Source organism: Crotalus tigris, unplaced genomic scaffold, assembly GCF_016545835.1.
Source record: "Crotalus tigris isolate CLP2741 ecotype Arizona unplaced genomic scaffold, ASM1654583v1 scf7180000017783.2778290, whole genome shotgun sequence".
Taxonomy (NCBI): domain Eukaryota; kingdom Metazoa; phylum Chordata; class Lepidosauria; order Squamata; family Viperidae; genus Crotalus; species Crotalus tigris.
The window spans coordinates 2,200,975-2,218,082 of record NW_024096633.1 but is presented as its reverse complement, the minus strand read 5'-3'; the positions used below and the strand labels follow the sequence as shown (position 1 = coordinate 2,218,082).

At 40.5% G+C, this 17,108-nt stretch overlaps 1 protein-coding gene across 2 annotated transcripts in view; it reads left to right on the top strand.

Moving 5' to 3' along the window:
• Positions 1–7,895, top strand: part of BCHE (butyrylcholinesterase) — a 58,563-nt gene extending 50,668 nt beyond the window's left edge. For both annotated transcript variants that reach the window (XM_039342287.1, XM_039342288.1), the window contains exons 3-4: positions 2,259–2,425; positions 4,715–7,895. In XM_039342287.1, coding sequence (XP_039198221.1) covers positions 2,259–2,425; positions 4,715–4,839 — 292 coding nt within the window. In that variant the 3' untranslated portion in view covers positions 4,840–7,895. The remainder of the gene's footprint in view (positions 1–2,258; positions 2,426–4,714) is intronic.
• Positions 7,896–17,108: the final 9,213 nt, after the last annotated feature.

The following is a 17,108-nucleotide window of genomic DNA, read 5'->3' as shown; positions in this document are numbered from 1 at the left end:
CTATTACTATTTGTGCTAGCAATACTATATACCAGTGGTGGCGAACATTTTAGAGACCAAGTGCCCAAACTGCAACCCAAAACCCACTTCTGTATCACTGGGTGTTGGATGCGCATGGCCTGCTGGGTGGGTGTGGCCCACTGGGTGGGCATGGCCTGCTGGTGGGCATGGCTATGGTGGTCATGGCAGATGGGTGGGCATGGCCAGGATGGGCATGGCCAGCTCGATGTTGCTCCTGGGAGGGATGCCTGTGGAGGCCAGGCAGGGTTGGGGGAGATCCAGGGGGTCTCTGGTGGGTGGGACAGTGGGCAGGAGGGCTTCTTGCTCAGCTGATGACTTGGAGAGGAAGAGGCAGCTATACCCGCTTCCAAATGCTGCTGTCTCACGAAAGCAGGATGAAAACTCCAAAAAGCGACAAGGAAAACAAGTTAAAACAGAAGAGTGTCTCATGATGGTTTTTTTCCCTGGGGGGGTTGTTAGGGGGCATGGGGCGAGGCTCCTGAGCCCTGCAGCTCTTCTGAGGGGAGGAGGAAGAGAGTGAGAAGGGCTGTGCTGGGATCAGGGCTCCTCACTGCCCACCTGTGCTCTTCTGTCACAAATGTCACGGCTCCACTTTCCTGGCAAGGGGGGTGCACTCATGCATGGGGACACACATGGGTTTGCTGCCTCGTTTTCTGTGCCATGCTGGGGCTGGGCTGAACTGGGTGTGGAGCTCCTTGCACCTTCTTCCCCCATGGACATCGTGAGCACCCACCCCACCTACTGCTCATCCCAGGGCACCTGCCACTGTCCTGCACTCTCTAGCCCATCGCTGGCCAGCCAGGCATTCTGGGATGCCTCCCTTCAGGCTCCCCCAGCCTCTCCCCCCTCCAGGCTGGGGCTGGTCAGATTCTTCCTGTGGGTAGTGCTGCACCCATGCCTGGTCATCCCTCCTCCTCCATCCTCCTCCTGCCCAGTTCCTCCTCAGGCGGAGGAGCTGGGCAGCCATGGCTCTCCCCCTCCAGCCTCCATCTTCCCAAGGCCTGAGCTCGATGCGCCCAACTGGCCAGTGATAGGCTAGAGAGCGTGGGACTGCGGCAGCTGCCCTGGGATGATGGGTGGGCATTCCCGATGTCAGCTGGGGAAGAAGTGGCATGGAGACTCTGGCCCAGTCCAGCCCATCCAGCGCGGCATGGCAAGCAAGGCAGCAGCCCCACATGTGTCTGACCCAACCCTCACAGAGCGCCGTTCTCCCACCGCCCCACCACAACCCTTGCAGAGCACCCTTCTCCCATTGCTCTGACCCAACCCTTGCAGATCCCCAACCTGGTTTCTTACTTACCTCTGCTGGTTTGTTCCGTGGCCTCATGGCAGTAGCAATGGGCAGGAGGCAGCAAATGGCCAGTTTTGGCATGACGCAGCTGTTTGCCACCTCTCATATTGTGCCCCACCCACTGCACGGATCGCCCTGCCATCGCCACTGCTTCCTACCCACCCACCGCATGGATCGTGCTGCCATCACCGCCGTTCCCCCCCCACCTGCTGCGCAGATTGCCTTGCTGCTGCCACTTGGAAAAGGCCTCTGCCACCCAGATCTATGGCTGCAGAGTGATTTTGCGCCCTCCCCCACAGCTGATCCGGGTGACAGAGGCCTTTTCCAAGCCTGTGGAACTTAAATCCATGGCCACGGGGCAATTTTGCAGTGCCCCAGTGGCCCGATCTGGGCTCCGGAAGCCTGGAAAAGGCCTCTGCCACCCAGATTGTCCATGGGGGGGGCGCAAAATCGCTCTGCAGGCATATCTGGACTCACGCTGGCAACTGCCTCCACCATCCAGCCCAGATCCACCCACACATGGAGAGGCGAAGGGGAGCAGCTTGGGCCTGCCTCCTCTGGGACAATGGTACACATGCCCACAGGGATGGTTCTTCATGCCACCTGTGACACATGTGCCATAGGTTCACCACCACAGCTATATGCTATCCCATAGTGCTTTACAAAGCATATTGCTCCAAACCATCTGGGTCCTCATGTTTCTGACCTCAGAAGGATGAAAGGCTAAGTCAACCTGGAGCCCTGTTAGGATTGAACTCCAGATTATGGGCAGAGTTAACCTGCAATATTGCATTCTAACCATTGCACCACCAGGGCACCAGGAATGTTTATGTATAGAATTATGCAAACTTTCCAAGGTTTGGAATGATCAACAGGATTTTTTTTATGGCTGATATGTCCAGCTAATTTCCCATGAGGACTCTAATACTTTTCTTTAATCTTACAGAACACCCAATGGAAGTCAGATTAATGGGATAAGATGGCCAATCTTCACAACCAATGAACAAAACTACTTAGCATTAAGCACAAATGCTGCAGAGATTCAAACAAAATTGCGTGCTCAGACGTGTAGATTCTGGAACATCCTTTTTCCTAAGGTTCTGGAGATGACAGGTAATTTTGCTGCTAAATATATTTGTATTCAGTAGATTGGTTAATTCAAGTTCATCTTGCTACTACTACATTTTAATTTCAATTTTAAGACTTTGTGGGTAAATAATTATTTTTGTAAAATGAAATACAGCATTTATTCTAAAAAGATAATATTCACTAAAATAAATCTCCATTAATTTTAGATAGGTTCCCCACTTCTACCCCCCCCCCCACCAATCTTATTTTATATGCTTGAATTATTATTATTATTATTTTTTTGCATGCAAAGAGGAATATCTTTTAATGCTATAATCTGGATAGTACTTCCACTAGCATATAGCAAGTCATTGTTGCTCAAACTCAGTGACTATGATACAGCAGTATGAAAAAAGCAAAGCAAGCAACTTTGCTCATGTAAAGATTATAACAGTAATACAAAAATAGCAGCAGCACAAAAGAGTATAACATGATGAATGCATTTAGTTATAATTAGACATGCTGAAAAGAATGGGGATTCATCTTAGGTAAGGTTTCTTAAGTTCCAGTGATTTTATTTGGTCTACCTTTAGTATAATTAGATCAAAATTTGACCCATTATTTCTAAAATCACATTTGTACAAGCACTGTGCAAAGCTTCAAATCCCTTTAAAGCTGCTTTGCAAAGCAATATAGTTTAATAAAATTGTATGAACCAATGACTGAGATAGAATACTAAAAATAGTTCAAGGGCACCTTGAGATTAGTAGTCATGTACAAGGTGGATTCAGTAGAATTGTTGTTCCTCCTATTTATTTATTTAAAAAATCTCAGTGTAAAGTGACATCTCATGTTTAGGCCATTTATTCTGCCAAGAGCACGATAACACCATAGTACTACTTGTTTCAGATTGTAGCTTATAGAAAATATCCTTAGTTATAGTTCCATTAAAATTGGGGATTTGCTCTTGCATTATTTAATTACCATGTTGCCCAAGATATGTGTGAATGTCCTGTCTAAACTGGAAGTTTATTCTTTCAATAAATTCCAAGGAAAATCACATGAGAACAGTCCTTCAACTTGACCCTTTTTAAAACAATGATGCTATTATTAACATTAAGGAGATATTTTGCTTTCAGAGTGGAGTGGAGTGGAGTGGAGTGGGGTGGAGTGGAGTGGAGTGGAATGGAATGGAATGGAATAGAATGGAATAGAATAAAATAGAATAGAATAGAATTATTGGCCAAGTATGATTGGACACACAAGGGATTTGTCTCTAGTGCATAAGCTCTCAGTGTACACACAAACAACAAATTAATATAATCATAAGATACCAATAGGAGAAGGTAATAGAAAATAATGAGAAGGATAATAGTAATACAGCCATACTACATGGTTATAGATAACCTTAGATGTAAGACAGTACTGTGGTAATTACGTATTCAGCAGAATGATGACATGAGGGAAAAACCTGTCTCTCCATCTAATGTTTTGACATGCAATGCCCTACAGTGGCATCCTGAGGGGAGGAGTTGAAATAGTTTATGTCCAGGATGTAAGGGTATGATACATCCTTATGTAAGTATAAGGTGAGAATAAATGAAGACCTGTAAAATATAAAGCCATTTCACAAAGGACATGTCATGTCCTTATGTCATAAAATTAAATAAACATGTCACTTGTGTGATGATGTCACTGAGATTTGTGGATACAAATCTCACTTACCTTGAAAAATCATTGGATAATTTCTCCTTCCTTGTTATTAATATATCTATCAATTTAGTAGATTAAAAATTAAAAACAAAAGCGGTATGTGTCGAGCTCTAACCATTTCTTAGTGTATCCTTTCTAATTCTGAACAGCTGGATATATAAATCTTTCTTATTTTGCTGATCTATTATAATATCCAAAATCATGTTGCTATATTTTAAATAATCTTCCTCAATTGGTAGTATGGATAATTGATTATGCCAAGAAAATAAATTTATGAAAATTTATTGCATCCTTTAACTGAAAGTCTGCATCTGGACCTCAGCCATCAAATAGTAAATTGTAAGTTCTTTGTTAAATGTCATTTGTGGGTGTGAAAGTTGAAAATGCAAATGATGTGGCATATTGGGCCAGAAGAATAATTCTTCATTTTAACTGATTATGTTATAATCCAGAGTTAAAACTTTGCCCTTTGAATTTACAATAAATCAGGTGACAAAAAGGAGGGCAAAATGGTGTGTGGTGTATTTAGGGCAAAACAGCATTGGTAATCAGGATTATTTTTCAATTAATGTACAAAGAGATTTAAATTTAGATTAATGCCACCCATTTCATGTTTTACAGAAAATATTGATGAAGCAGAACAAAAGTGGAAAGCAGGATTCCTTCGCTGGAACAATTACATGATGGACTGGAAAAATCAATTTAATGATTACACTAGTAATAGGCAAAGCTGCACAGGTCTCTAATTAAAAGTTTCAGCTTTTCTGGAATGCTTGTACTGTCAAAGATCAAGGCAAACATGGAGACAGTTAATGTAGCATATCTAGCAATAAGGCATATTAGGCAGGCTCAGTGACCCATTACAAATATACCATTCTTCCAGGCCCATTTCTATTTATATCAATAATTGTTATGAAAGGACTTCCACCTTTTGAAGCATCAGGAAATGTAAAATAGGCTTGAAGCAATTAAAGCCAGAGGATGATTGATGTTGATATAATGGCCCCAATCCGATAGTAAATTATACTCTTTTTCTTTTAAAACAAGCTGGTTGTGCTAGCTATGAGTGATGATATTGTTACATATTGGAATATGCAACTCACTTAAGAAGAAGCTTCAAAGGTTAAATCTTCTTTGGCCATTTGGCAAATGGAATTGTGTACCTTCCAGGAAGGTGCATACTAGCCCATTCTATACCCACTTATTTTCAGAAATATCTGAAAATAAGCTTTGACTGAATGTGGTAAGAATGTGGTCAAGACCCAGGCTTCAGAATATGGTGAGCACTGAAAGTCTTTACAAACTTTTGCTTCAACACAGAAAGATAAGTAGAAGAAGGGGAATATGACCCATTGCTCCACCATAACGAGCTTTTCTAAATGCTTGCCAAAAAAAAAAAAAAAAACCTTCATTTGACAGCTTCCACAATCTTTCCATTTACCCAACATGACTGTCACTAATGGAAGCTGACACCTGAAACATATAAAAGTGATCAGGTTCCATATCCCTAGACTACATCCTCGTTTAGGTCTGAATTCAGATATGTAGCTGAATGCACACCTCAGTTATGCGGCAATATAATTATGCAACTATAATAACCAGATTGGGGTAATACTGTCCAAACAAGAATTTTCAATGCAATGACAATCACAACTGCTTTTTCCTTTAGCACACCATAGAAATACCAGCAGCATAATAGCAAACCCTTCATTTCCAACACAGTGTCATGGCATTTTAATCTTGTTTCAGTTTTAGTATAATATTATGAGAAAGAAAAAGTCCTTCCAGGACTTTTGTCCTCCATGGTGACAATAATCACAGAAGACAACAATATGCAGTACAATAATTGCAAATGTTTACTCACTCAAAGCTTCAATACACTTGGTCCTTTAATATATTTTTCAGTTCTGGTACAACTAATTAGCAGTATGCTCTGCTGATCAACAGTTTTCCTGACTAATTTAAGCAGAGATTATTAATATAAAAATCTAAATCTGTAATCAAATACCCAAAGTTGTCTTTTACCATCTTGATTCCAAAAGATTTCCCAATATGAAAAAGGTGCCAAAAGGAATAGCAGCAAACAATAACAAACAGGATAGTAAACTGAAGAATTAAGAAATGCTCAAACTAACACATTGACACACCATCACATATAACTAGACCCTCTTTTCTACTTTTTAACCTGAAGTGTTGGACTCTGGCTTTTCTATCAGTCTTGTCATGGTATCTTATTAAAATTTAGAAGGAGGTTTGTGGGATCCAGTTGCTTGGGGACAAGTCCTCAATATGGAACTTTAGATCCTCACTTAGGGTATTTCTTTTTATTCATCAGCCATATGTGATTCCTTCCAACATATATCAAACCTTTGGTATCCTGCATGACGTTGTACTTTATCACTTTTTATTGATAAAATCATGCTTCCAGATGGACTGTATAGATCATTAACCCTGATTATTTTTCTGGTAACTGGAAAAGATGAGTGCTGAGTGTGCTTGTAAAGATGTGATGCTCCATGCAAGCATGGATTTTCTCTGGATCAGATAACCTTTGGCTTCTGCATCTCCAAACATGCTTCCCACAGTTACTAGGAAATGTTGTTAGGAAGTATCCCCAACTTTACAAGAAAAAAAGCTTTGACATCAAAGAGAGTTTAAGAGTTGTTAAATATCTTGCTTCAATGAAAGAGAAACATTCCAAAGATCAAACCTTCATTCACAAATTACACTAGTTTTCCCTATAGGAGTCAGAGAAGAACAGAATGGTTTCCTTGAGATGGTTCAAGTGCCATACTACAATGTGAAACATTTTTTTCCTGTAATCCCATTTCTCCTGGGCATGTGATGAAAATGTTTATCTGTAGTTCTCATTTGCAGAATGCTTTGCAATTCTCCAATTTATTTGTTCTTGTAACATCCCTGTGTAGCAGTTCAGCATTGTTCTTAGTATACAATTTATTAACAGCACACTCTCGTACAGGTTTGTTCACAGATTTATTCCTCTGAGTACAATGAGACTTATTCCCAAACACATTAATTAGACATGCAATAAAATAAACTTTAGAACTGGCTTCTCGTCGGGATTTTTAAATTGCCTCTTGCTCTATAGGTAACATGAGTGATGCTATGTAAAAGGAATTAGCAGGGTTGGGAAACTGCTGAAAGAGAAGAACACTTAAAACACACACACACACTGTGATTTTTAAATTAAATATTTTTACTGCACTCACACACACACACACACACACACACACACACACACACGCAGTAAAAATATTTAATTTGAAAATCCAGTGCAAAGAGATCTGATTGAATTATCCCTTTACATGAAATTGTCAATTCTAATTTTAGAATCAATTTGACATTTGAAATTGAATTGGATGCTTTTGAACCAATTCAGTGGTTTAAGGCAGGGGTCCCCAACCCCTGATCTGTGGATTGGTACCGGGCCACAGCATGCCAGCAACATGGTCCGCACAAGCAAGCAAATTCTCATCTGTAGGATGCAGGCAGCACACAAAATCACATTCTCTGGTCCGTGGAAAAACCTTTCTCCATGGAACCGGTCCTTGGTGCCCAAAAGGTTGGAGACCTCTGGTTTAAGGCATGCTTGAGTATTCACAAACCCACATTTTTTTCTGAATTGGATTCATGACCTACATCAAATAGATATGATTGGATAATTCACATATCATCAAGGGTGACTACAATTTTATTTTTCAACACAAACTTAACTTCTGGTGATTTCATGGACCTGTCCAAGAGCTTTCTTGACAATAGAATAAAAGTTGCTTGTTATTGTCTTCTTCCAGGTTATTTTTCGGCTTCCCTGTTTAGTTTACAGTGCTGGTTATCCTTTAAGGTATCCGATCCAAATACTAACCTGGCTCAATCCTGTTTGGCTTCTAATCCTAGTCAAGGTAGCCAGGTGCTGCCATTTACCTAGGTTTTTCTTGGTTTTTTTTATTCTTTGCTGGCTTTAGCTAATTTATCATCAGATTAATTTATAGAATTACAGGTAGTATTCTGGCCCATATAGCTCTATGGACCATATAGCTCTATGCACCATATAGTTCTATGTTCGAGTGTCTGGCAGTTATTGGGTTAAATGCTAGGTATGTGGATGAATCAGTGGGAGGAGTTCCAAAGGTCATTGGGAGACTTCCTGGACACAAGCCACATGGAAATCTCTTTGTCTGTAAGAAGCATGGGTCATGGAAGGTCACACAATAAGTCTGAGTCATTATAAAGATGGTATGAAGAACAATACTTTCTTACCTAAAGGAATGATCTAAAAGATGAACAAAGATGTATTTCCAGCAGCACCAATCACAATGTGAACGCAAGTAATCTTTCTCATTAAAATATATTTTGCTTATTATAACATCGTTTCTTTTGAGTTAACTATCTGACTGGATTTAAAAGAGAACGCTTTAAATTTGGGTCAGAATAGGTTGTCCTTGACTTACAACAGTTTAGTGACCGTTTGAAGTTATGACACTGAAAAAAGTGACTTATGTCCATTTCTCATACTTATGACCGCATAATCATATGATCAAAAATTGGATGCTTGGCAACTGACTCATATCTATGAGGGTTGCAGTGTCCTGGGGTCATGTGATCCCCTTTTGTGACCTTCTGACAAGCAAAGTCAATTGGAAGTCAGATTCACTTAACAACCATGTTACTAACTTAACCATTGCAATGATTCACTTAACAAATGTGGCAACAAAGGTTGTAAAATGGGGCAAAACTCACTTAACAAATTTCTCACTTAGCAAGAGAAATTTTGGGCTCAATTCTGGTTGTTAAGTTGAGGACGACCAGGATATTATGGTTTCTCAGATGTTGGCAGGTGCTTTTAATCAGAGTGAATACAATTATTTTTATATTTTGCAAGCTAAAGCTTAGATGATAAAGGATAGATGATAGATACTCAATGCATCAAGCTGTACGTCAGCATTCCATTGGTTTCTTTTGCACTAGCTTATTATCTATAGGTTCTAATTTGTCCCTCATCTCTAAAACTCTTTTTTCTTATTATCAAATATTGTCTATTAATGGTAATAAAAGATATTATAATCATGCTCAGATGGTGATCTTTATTCCAAGCAGATTCTTGAGCTAGGTTCTGGTGAGTCTTTAGATATTTTCTTTTTATTTCCTGCTGAAAATTGGCAGGAAATTATGCTGTCATTATTTGGCTGCACAAGCTTAGTGAACTTTAGGAGTTGTACATCATACAAAAACATAACATGGCTGCCAATTTTCATATCTGCTTTCTAAGCGAGATTTCAGTTTTGAACAGCTTTGAATAATATCAACTCACAACCTAAACAAAGGAGATGCTCTGATGATGCTAATCTAAAACTGAATAATAGTGGGAGTTTCCAATACCTGGCAAAAATGAAAGCATTTTAAAAAGGGAGTAAAAATATTATACAAATCCCAGAAATGATACAGAAGAAATCCTGATAAAAAGTGGCCACTACCATTTTCTTAACTGATCACTAAGTATATTGTCCTTTCATCAATATTTTCCACCATATTACAGGTAGCCCTTGTCTTACAACAGTTCATTTAGTGACTGTTTGAAGTTACAAGGGCATTGTAAAAAATTAATTATGACTGTTCCAGCATCCCCATGGTCACATGATAAAATTCAAATGCTTGGCAAATAAATCATAGTTATGACATATATATATATATATATATATATATATATATATATATATATATATGTGTGTGTGTGTGTGTGTGTGTGTGTGTGTGTGTGTGTGTGTGTGTTTTCTGAGGTTTTCGCAGGTATTTGTATGTAGGTCTTTGGTTGTTCGGGTTTTCTCCCGCGTAAAATTGGAAGTGTCTTGGCGACGTTTCGACGAAGTCCCATTCGTCATCTTCAGGCTGGTGTTTTCAGCTTCGTGCTTTGAGCAGCAATGTGTGGTCTTAGCTGTTTATTCCTTTTAACTGCCAGTGGGGGTATGAACTGATTGGGTGGGAGCTTGGCTGTGTTCTGATTGGGTGGAGGTGTGTTCTGAATGGTTAGGGGCTTGGCTGTGCTCTGATTGGCTGGGGGAGTGTTCTGTTTGGTTGTGCTCAGGTTAGTCTGAGTTGCAGAGGGGTTTAAGATTTTGGGCTGCCTTGCTATTTTCTGGCTTCGCGTTCGTGGTCGTGTCTCCTCTTCATGGAGGGTGTCAGTTTGCTTCATGTATGGATTGGAGGGGTTTAAAGTGGCTAATGATGCAGCTGTGGTCTGGCTTCTGGTTTGTGGTCGTGCCTCGTCATCGGTGTGGCTTTGGGTTTGTTTTTTGCGTGGATGTGTGGTGGTGACATCCTGTGTGGTTTTTGTGAGTGTGGGTCTGGTATCATTTTTTGTGTTAGGGAGTCGTTTGTCAATAAGGGCGGGTTTCCAAATGGCTGGTAGGCGGGAGGTATCATCTTGCTTGTTCATGCTGTGTGGGCGTTTTTCTATCTCGATGGCTTCTCTGATTATTCTGTTATTAAAATGTTCACTTTTGGCAATGGTTCTGGTATTTTTAAAGTCAATTTCATGTCCTGTGGCTTTAAGGTGTTGGACCAGGGAAGATGTTGGTTCCTCTTTTTTGATTGAGTTCTTATGTTCTTCAATGCGTGCACTTATTCTTCTGTTGGTTTGTCCGATGTATGTGGTGGGACAAGTGGTGCATGGGATTTCGTATACTCCTTGATTTTCTAATTCAATTTTATCTTTGGGGTTTCTAAGGATGGTGGATATTTTTCTGTTTGTGCAGAATGCTGTTTTGATGTTGTGTTTATGGAGGATCTTACTGATTCTGTCTGTGGTGCCTTTTATGTATGGGAGGAGGGCTTTGCCGTTTTCTTGTTCTTTGTCTTGGATTTTAGTGGGGGTTTCTTTTTGGATTAGGTTTGTAATCTTATTTCTATGGAATCCATTGGATGTTAGTACATTGGTGAGAGTGTGTAGTTCGGGTTTTAGGTGTTGTTCGTCAGCTAAGCGTTTTGTTCTGGAGATGAGTGTCTTGGCTACAGAGTTGATCTGTGCTGGGTGGTGGTGTGAGAGATCGTGCAGATAGCGGTTTTTGTGTGTTTTCTTCTGGTAGATGGTGTGTCCTAGGGAGCCATTAGATTTCTTGTAGACTAAGACATCCAGAAAGGGAAGTTGGTTGTTAGTTTCTGTTTCCATTGTGAACTGTATTTTGGGGTGTAGGCTGTTGAGGTGTGTGAGGAAGTTGTCCAGTTTTTTTTCCCATGTGGCCAGATTATGAAGGTGTCGTCTACGTATCTGAGCCAGAGTTTGGGTTTGTGATCTGATTTTTCTAGAGCTTGGGTTTCAAAGTGTTCCATGTAGAGGTTGGCAATGACAGGTGAGAGGGGTGATCCCATGGGTGCTCCTTCTGTTTGTTTGTATTTTTGTCCATTACAGATGAAGTATGTGTTGGATAGGCAGTGGTTGGTCAGATCTAAGATGTGTTTGGGAGGGTTATATTTGTTTTGAATAGCTGTAAAGGCTTCTTTGATAGGCACTTGGGTGAAGAGGGATATAACATCGAAGCTCACGAGTAGGTCGCTGGGCTGTAAGTTTTGTTTCTTTATGATCTCTATAAACTGGAATGAGTTTTTTACGTGTGAGGTGATGGATTCTGCATAGGGCTGTAGTTGTTTGGCGAGAAATTTGGCTAGGTTTTGTAGAGGTGAGCCTATGGAGCTGACTATAGGTCTGAGTGGGGTTCCTTCTTTGTGTATCTTGGGGAGACCATAGAGTTTGGGGCATCTGGATGATTTCTCTCTGGGAATGATTCTTTGCTGGATCTCTTCGCTAATGGGGGAGGCTTTTATTTTGGATCTGGTGGTTTTTTCCAGGTAGGTGGTGGGATCTGTATTTAGGGTTTTGTATGTGGAGTCTTGGAGTAGGTTGGTTAATTTGGTTTGGTAGTCAGATGTGTTCATAACCACCGTGGCGTTGCCCTTGTCTGCTGGTAGGATTATTATGCTGGTGTCTTCTTTCAGGTTACGTAGTGCTGTCTGTTCCTCTTTGGGTAAGTTGCTTTTGGGTGGCTTGCTGGTGCAGAGGATGTTGGTGATTTCAAGTCTGATTCTGTTAGCGTCGTCGGGGTTGATTTTGGTCAGGCTGGTTTCAACTCCACATATAATGGTTTCAGTGGGGATGTGTTTGGGAGCGACTGCAAAGTTGAATCCTTTGGAAAGGACATTGGTTTCGGCTTTGGTGAGGATCCTATCTGAGATGTTATGCACTGTTTGTTTCATGTGTGGCTGTGAGGGAGGAGGGGTTTGTTTCTGGCATTCTTGTAGTCTTCGGAGTTTGTTGGTGTGTGTATCTGTCTTGAGGGTGGTCTGTGTTTCGGCTCTCCAGACGGCGAGTTGTTTGGATTTGTCCCAAAGTGCGGGGTGGATCTTGTTGCTGAGTTTGAGGTGGAGTGTGAGGAGATCTTTGTTAATTCGGTCTAGGAGGAATCTTTTTGTGTGAAGTTCATTTCTGATTAGGGCCAATTCTGTTCTTTTCAGGATCCGTTTGGTGGCTGCAGAGTTGGAGTGGAATTTCAGTTGGAAACATGTGGGGATTAGATTTTGATCTCGGCAGTTGCGTAGGAATGCGAGGTCGCATAAAATGGAAGCTCTTTGGACTTCAAGTTTTTCATAGGTCCTGGTCAGATGGTGGATTTCCTCCCCGTAGAGGTTCGATATTTGTTTTCTGAGGTTTTCGCGGGTATTTGTATGTAGGTCTTTGGTTATTAAGGTTTTCTCCCATGTCAAATTGGAAGTGTCTTGGCGACGTTTCAACGAAGTCTCATTCGTCGTCTTCAGGCTGGTGTTTTCAGCTTCGTGCATCTAGAAGCAATGTGTGATCGTAGCTGTTTCTTCCTTTTAACTGCCAGTGGGGGTATGAACTGATTGGATGAGAGCTTGGCTGTGTTCTGATTGGATGGAGGTGTGTTCTGATTGGTTAGGAGCTTGGCTGTGCTCTGATTGGATGGGGGGTTGGCTGTGCTCTGATTGGTTGGGGGAGGGTTCTGTTTGGGTGGGGGCTTTGTTGTGCTCAGGTTAATCTGAGTTACAGGGGGATGTGAGATGGTGAGCATTGCTATTGTTTGGCTTCGCGTTCGTGGTCGTGACTCATCTTCATGGTGGGTGTCAGTTTGCTTCATGTATGGATTGGAGGGGTTTAAAGTGGCTAATGATGCAGCTGTGGTCTGGCTTCTGGTTTGTGGTCATGCCTCATCATCGGTGTGGGTTTGGGTTTGCTTTGTTTGGTGCACGCATTGAAGAACATAAGAACTCAGTCAAAAAAGAGGAACCAACGTCTTCCCTGGTCCAACACCTTAAGATCACAGGACATGAAATTGACTTTAAAAACTATCACCAAAACTGAACACTTTAATAACAGAATAATCAGAGAAGCCATCGAGATAGAAAAACGCCCACACAGCATGAACAAACGAGATGATACCTCCCGCCTACCAGCCATTTGGAAACCCACCCTTATTTGCAAACGAGTTCCTAACACAAAGAATGACACCAGACCCACACTCACAAAAGCCACACAGGATGTCACCACCACACGTCCATGCAAAAAGCAAACCCAAACCCACACCGATGATGAGGCACAACCACAAACCAGAAGCCAGACCACAGCTGCACCATTAGCCACTTTAAACCCCTCCAATCAATACATGAAGCAAACTAACACCCATCATGAAGATGAGGCACGACCACGAACACAAAGCCAAACAATAGCAATGCTCGCCATCTCACATCCCCCTGCAACTCAGATTAACCTGAGCACAATAAAGCCCCCACCCAAACAGAACACTCCCCCAACCGATCAGAGCACAGCCAACCCCCCATCCAATCAGAGCATAGCCAAGCTCCTAACCAATCAGAACACACCTCCATCCAATCAGAACACAGCCAAGCTCTCATCCAATCAGTTCATACCCCCACTGGCAGTTAAAAGGAAGAAACAGCTATGATCACACATTGCTCCTAAAAGCACGAAGCCGAAAACACCAGCCTGAAGATGACAAATGAGACTTCATCGAAACGTCATCAAGACACTTCCAATTTGATGCGGGATAAAATAATTACAGATGAATTTAAGAAGGATGCTTCAGATTTAATTCCTATAATTCCCAAATTGGGCTAAAAAAAAAAATCCTGGCTAGGGACCCACAACTAATTTGTAGCCATGTTCATGAAATACATAGATCTGACCAACCACATTTTAGTTGTTTACATCGTATGTAACTCTATGCTTAACTAATATCTTATTGTGTCATGTGAAAGAAGAAAAATGAATAAATGATGGTTCTATTATGATATCAAGGCACAAATCTATACAACAACTAGGTAGCACCAGTTTGTTTTTTTTAATTTCTTAGCTGTCATCTAAACTTTTGCAGTGCAGATCTGTTAGCCCTAATTAGTCATGCGTGTGTTATGTTTTGTCAGAAATGGGCTAAAAAGCACCAATAATAAAATACATAGTTTTGCACTTTTAAATAAGGATCTATGTTGCACCTAGTGTGACTTCCCTCAGTCTCAGAAAGAGGATCAGCATCGTTAAGGTTTAAATGGAAGTCTTTCAGCACTGGTGACTCCAATGGAAACCTGTATGTACAGAATGACAAGAGTTATTAACAGAGTTGGAAGGGACTTTGGAGGTTGGAGTTGGAGGTTGGAGTTGGAAGTCTTCTAGTCCAACTCCCTGCTCAAGCAGGAAACCTATACCATGTCAACAAATGGCTCCCAATAGCATCTTAAAAAACTCCAGTGGTAGAGCACTCACAACTTTTGGAAGCCAGCCTGCCCACTTAATTGTTTTCATTAACAGGAAATGTCTCCTTAATTCTAGATTGGATCTGTCTTTGGTCTTACCAGTGCAGTACAAAGCATATTAGTACTTCACATGGTATTTTCATTCTTACAGAGCATGTGGCATTTCTGACTGCATATTTAGAGATTACTCTTAAATTTTATTGTGTACTCATTTAAATCCATCTCTTTCCTGTGTTCAAGATTAAAACATGCGTTTGATTGCTGGCTTTCAATCCCCAAACACTTTTACAATGCTTTTGGTGGACAAATTCATTCAGTTAAATAACCTAAACATCCTGTGTACTTTTATTTCACTCCTCCCTTAAAACTAAAAGGGATAAAATATTTCTTTTAAGCATGGTGCTGTGTTAAAAAAATAAATATCACAAAAGTATTCCCTATAGATACAGAGAAATAAATCACTACAATAAAATTCAATGTCAACCTACTCAACTGAAATATTGATGTGTAATCAGTCTAGGTAGAAGAACAGGTCTAGCATTGGGAAATGATGTTCTTAAAAAAGAGAGAAAATCTTGTTTATTTGTAGCACAATTCTATTTGGTTTATCCTTACATAGAACTGTACAAAGTCTTATTTTAAATAGTTGATAGGAAAGCAAAGTAAAGGAAAGAAAGCATAAGTAGAGGTCAAATAAAATATTTTAATAAATAAAGGCTAGTTTGTCATGGTAGTTTAATAGGAATACATAATATAAATATGTGCAGAGAAGAGCTAAAAAGATAATTGGGGAGGCTGAAGGTTAAAACATATGAAGAACGATTGCAGGAACTGGATTTGTCTAGAGTTTTATTAGAGTAAAAAGAAGGACTAGGAGTGACATGATAGCAATGTTCCATTTGTGAGGCTGCCACAAAGAAGAGGAAGTCAACCTATTTTTCAAAGCACCAGATGGTAGTATAAGAAGCAATGGATTCTTCAATGGAAACTGAACAAATAAAGAAGCAACCTAGAACTATGGAGAAATTTCCTGATAGTAAGAACAATCAATAGCTTGCCTTCAGAAGCTGTGGGTGCTCCAACACTAAAGGCTTTTAAGAAAAGACTGGGCAGCCATTTGTCTGGAATGGTATAGCGCCTAGAAGATCTCAAAGGTCCCTTCTAAGTCTGTTATTCTGTTTTTCTGTTAAAATTCTCTATTTGGGGGCATTACCTTTCTGGCAAGTGAAAGATCTTCTGGACTGTTCCCAGACTATACTAAGAATGACACCATACTGCCTTAGCATATAGGAGGTATGGATTTTTTGGCCAGGCTTTTAATTGCTAATTAATATTAGCATTAACTTTAGGATTAATTTTAATTTATACCTTTAAATTCTTAGTTGTCCTTTAAAAATGTATGAGTCAACATTGGTGCTTGAATAAAACATGTGCAAGGTATATAAAATAATAATAAAAATAGTCTGTTGTAGGCACATCTTGGTGCCAAGTTCACACAGCTGGGCGACATCAAAGAAGCAACATTTACACAGATTTCAGAAAGATTGTTAATGCCAATGATGGGGCAAATAAAAAATAATTTCTAAGCCTCATATATGAGTTTATTCAGATGGAGTCTGAATTGTTTGAAATGCTTTCTTTTTAGTTTTTTGCTTCTTAGTTTCTTACCATCTTGGCAACATCAGTATGTTATAAGAGAAGCTATCAATGGACTCAGTTGTGGCTTCTCTTATAATTATGTTATTAATAATGTTTAAGCTCCCTTCCATTATTTTCCAAGATTGTCCACAATCTCTCTCAGATGGTTTCTAATTCAGTAAGAGATATATAATAATATAATTCAAAGGGAGCAGGTAGACAGTCATGTCTAACAGGATGCTAAGTACAGAAATCCAAATTAAAGCTCCCCAAAGATAGTTCTCTAGCTTTCGATAACACCTCCAATGAAGAGAGCCCACCACTGCCCTAGGCAATTAATTGCCCTCTAAGGAATTGGATCACATTATAGTGGTCCAATTTTTATTTTTTTCTCGTAAAATTTAGTTGGAATTAGGGTGGCTCAGTGGTTGAGACATTGAGCTTGTCAGTTGGAAAGCCAGCAGCCCAGGTTTGAGAGCTGAGCGCCAGGCTATGGGGTGATCTCCTGTCCTTGCCTCAGTGCTTGCTTACCTAGCAGTCTGAAATGCAAATCTTCTTGGAATGGAAATAAATAGGAGATAAA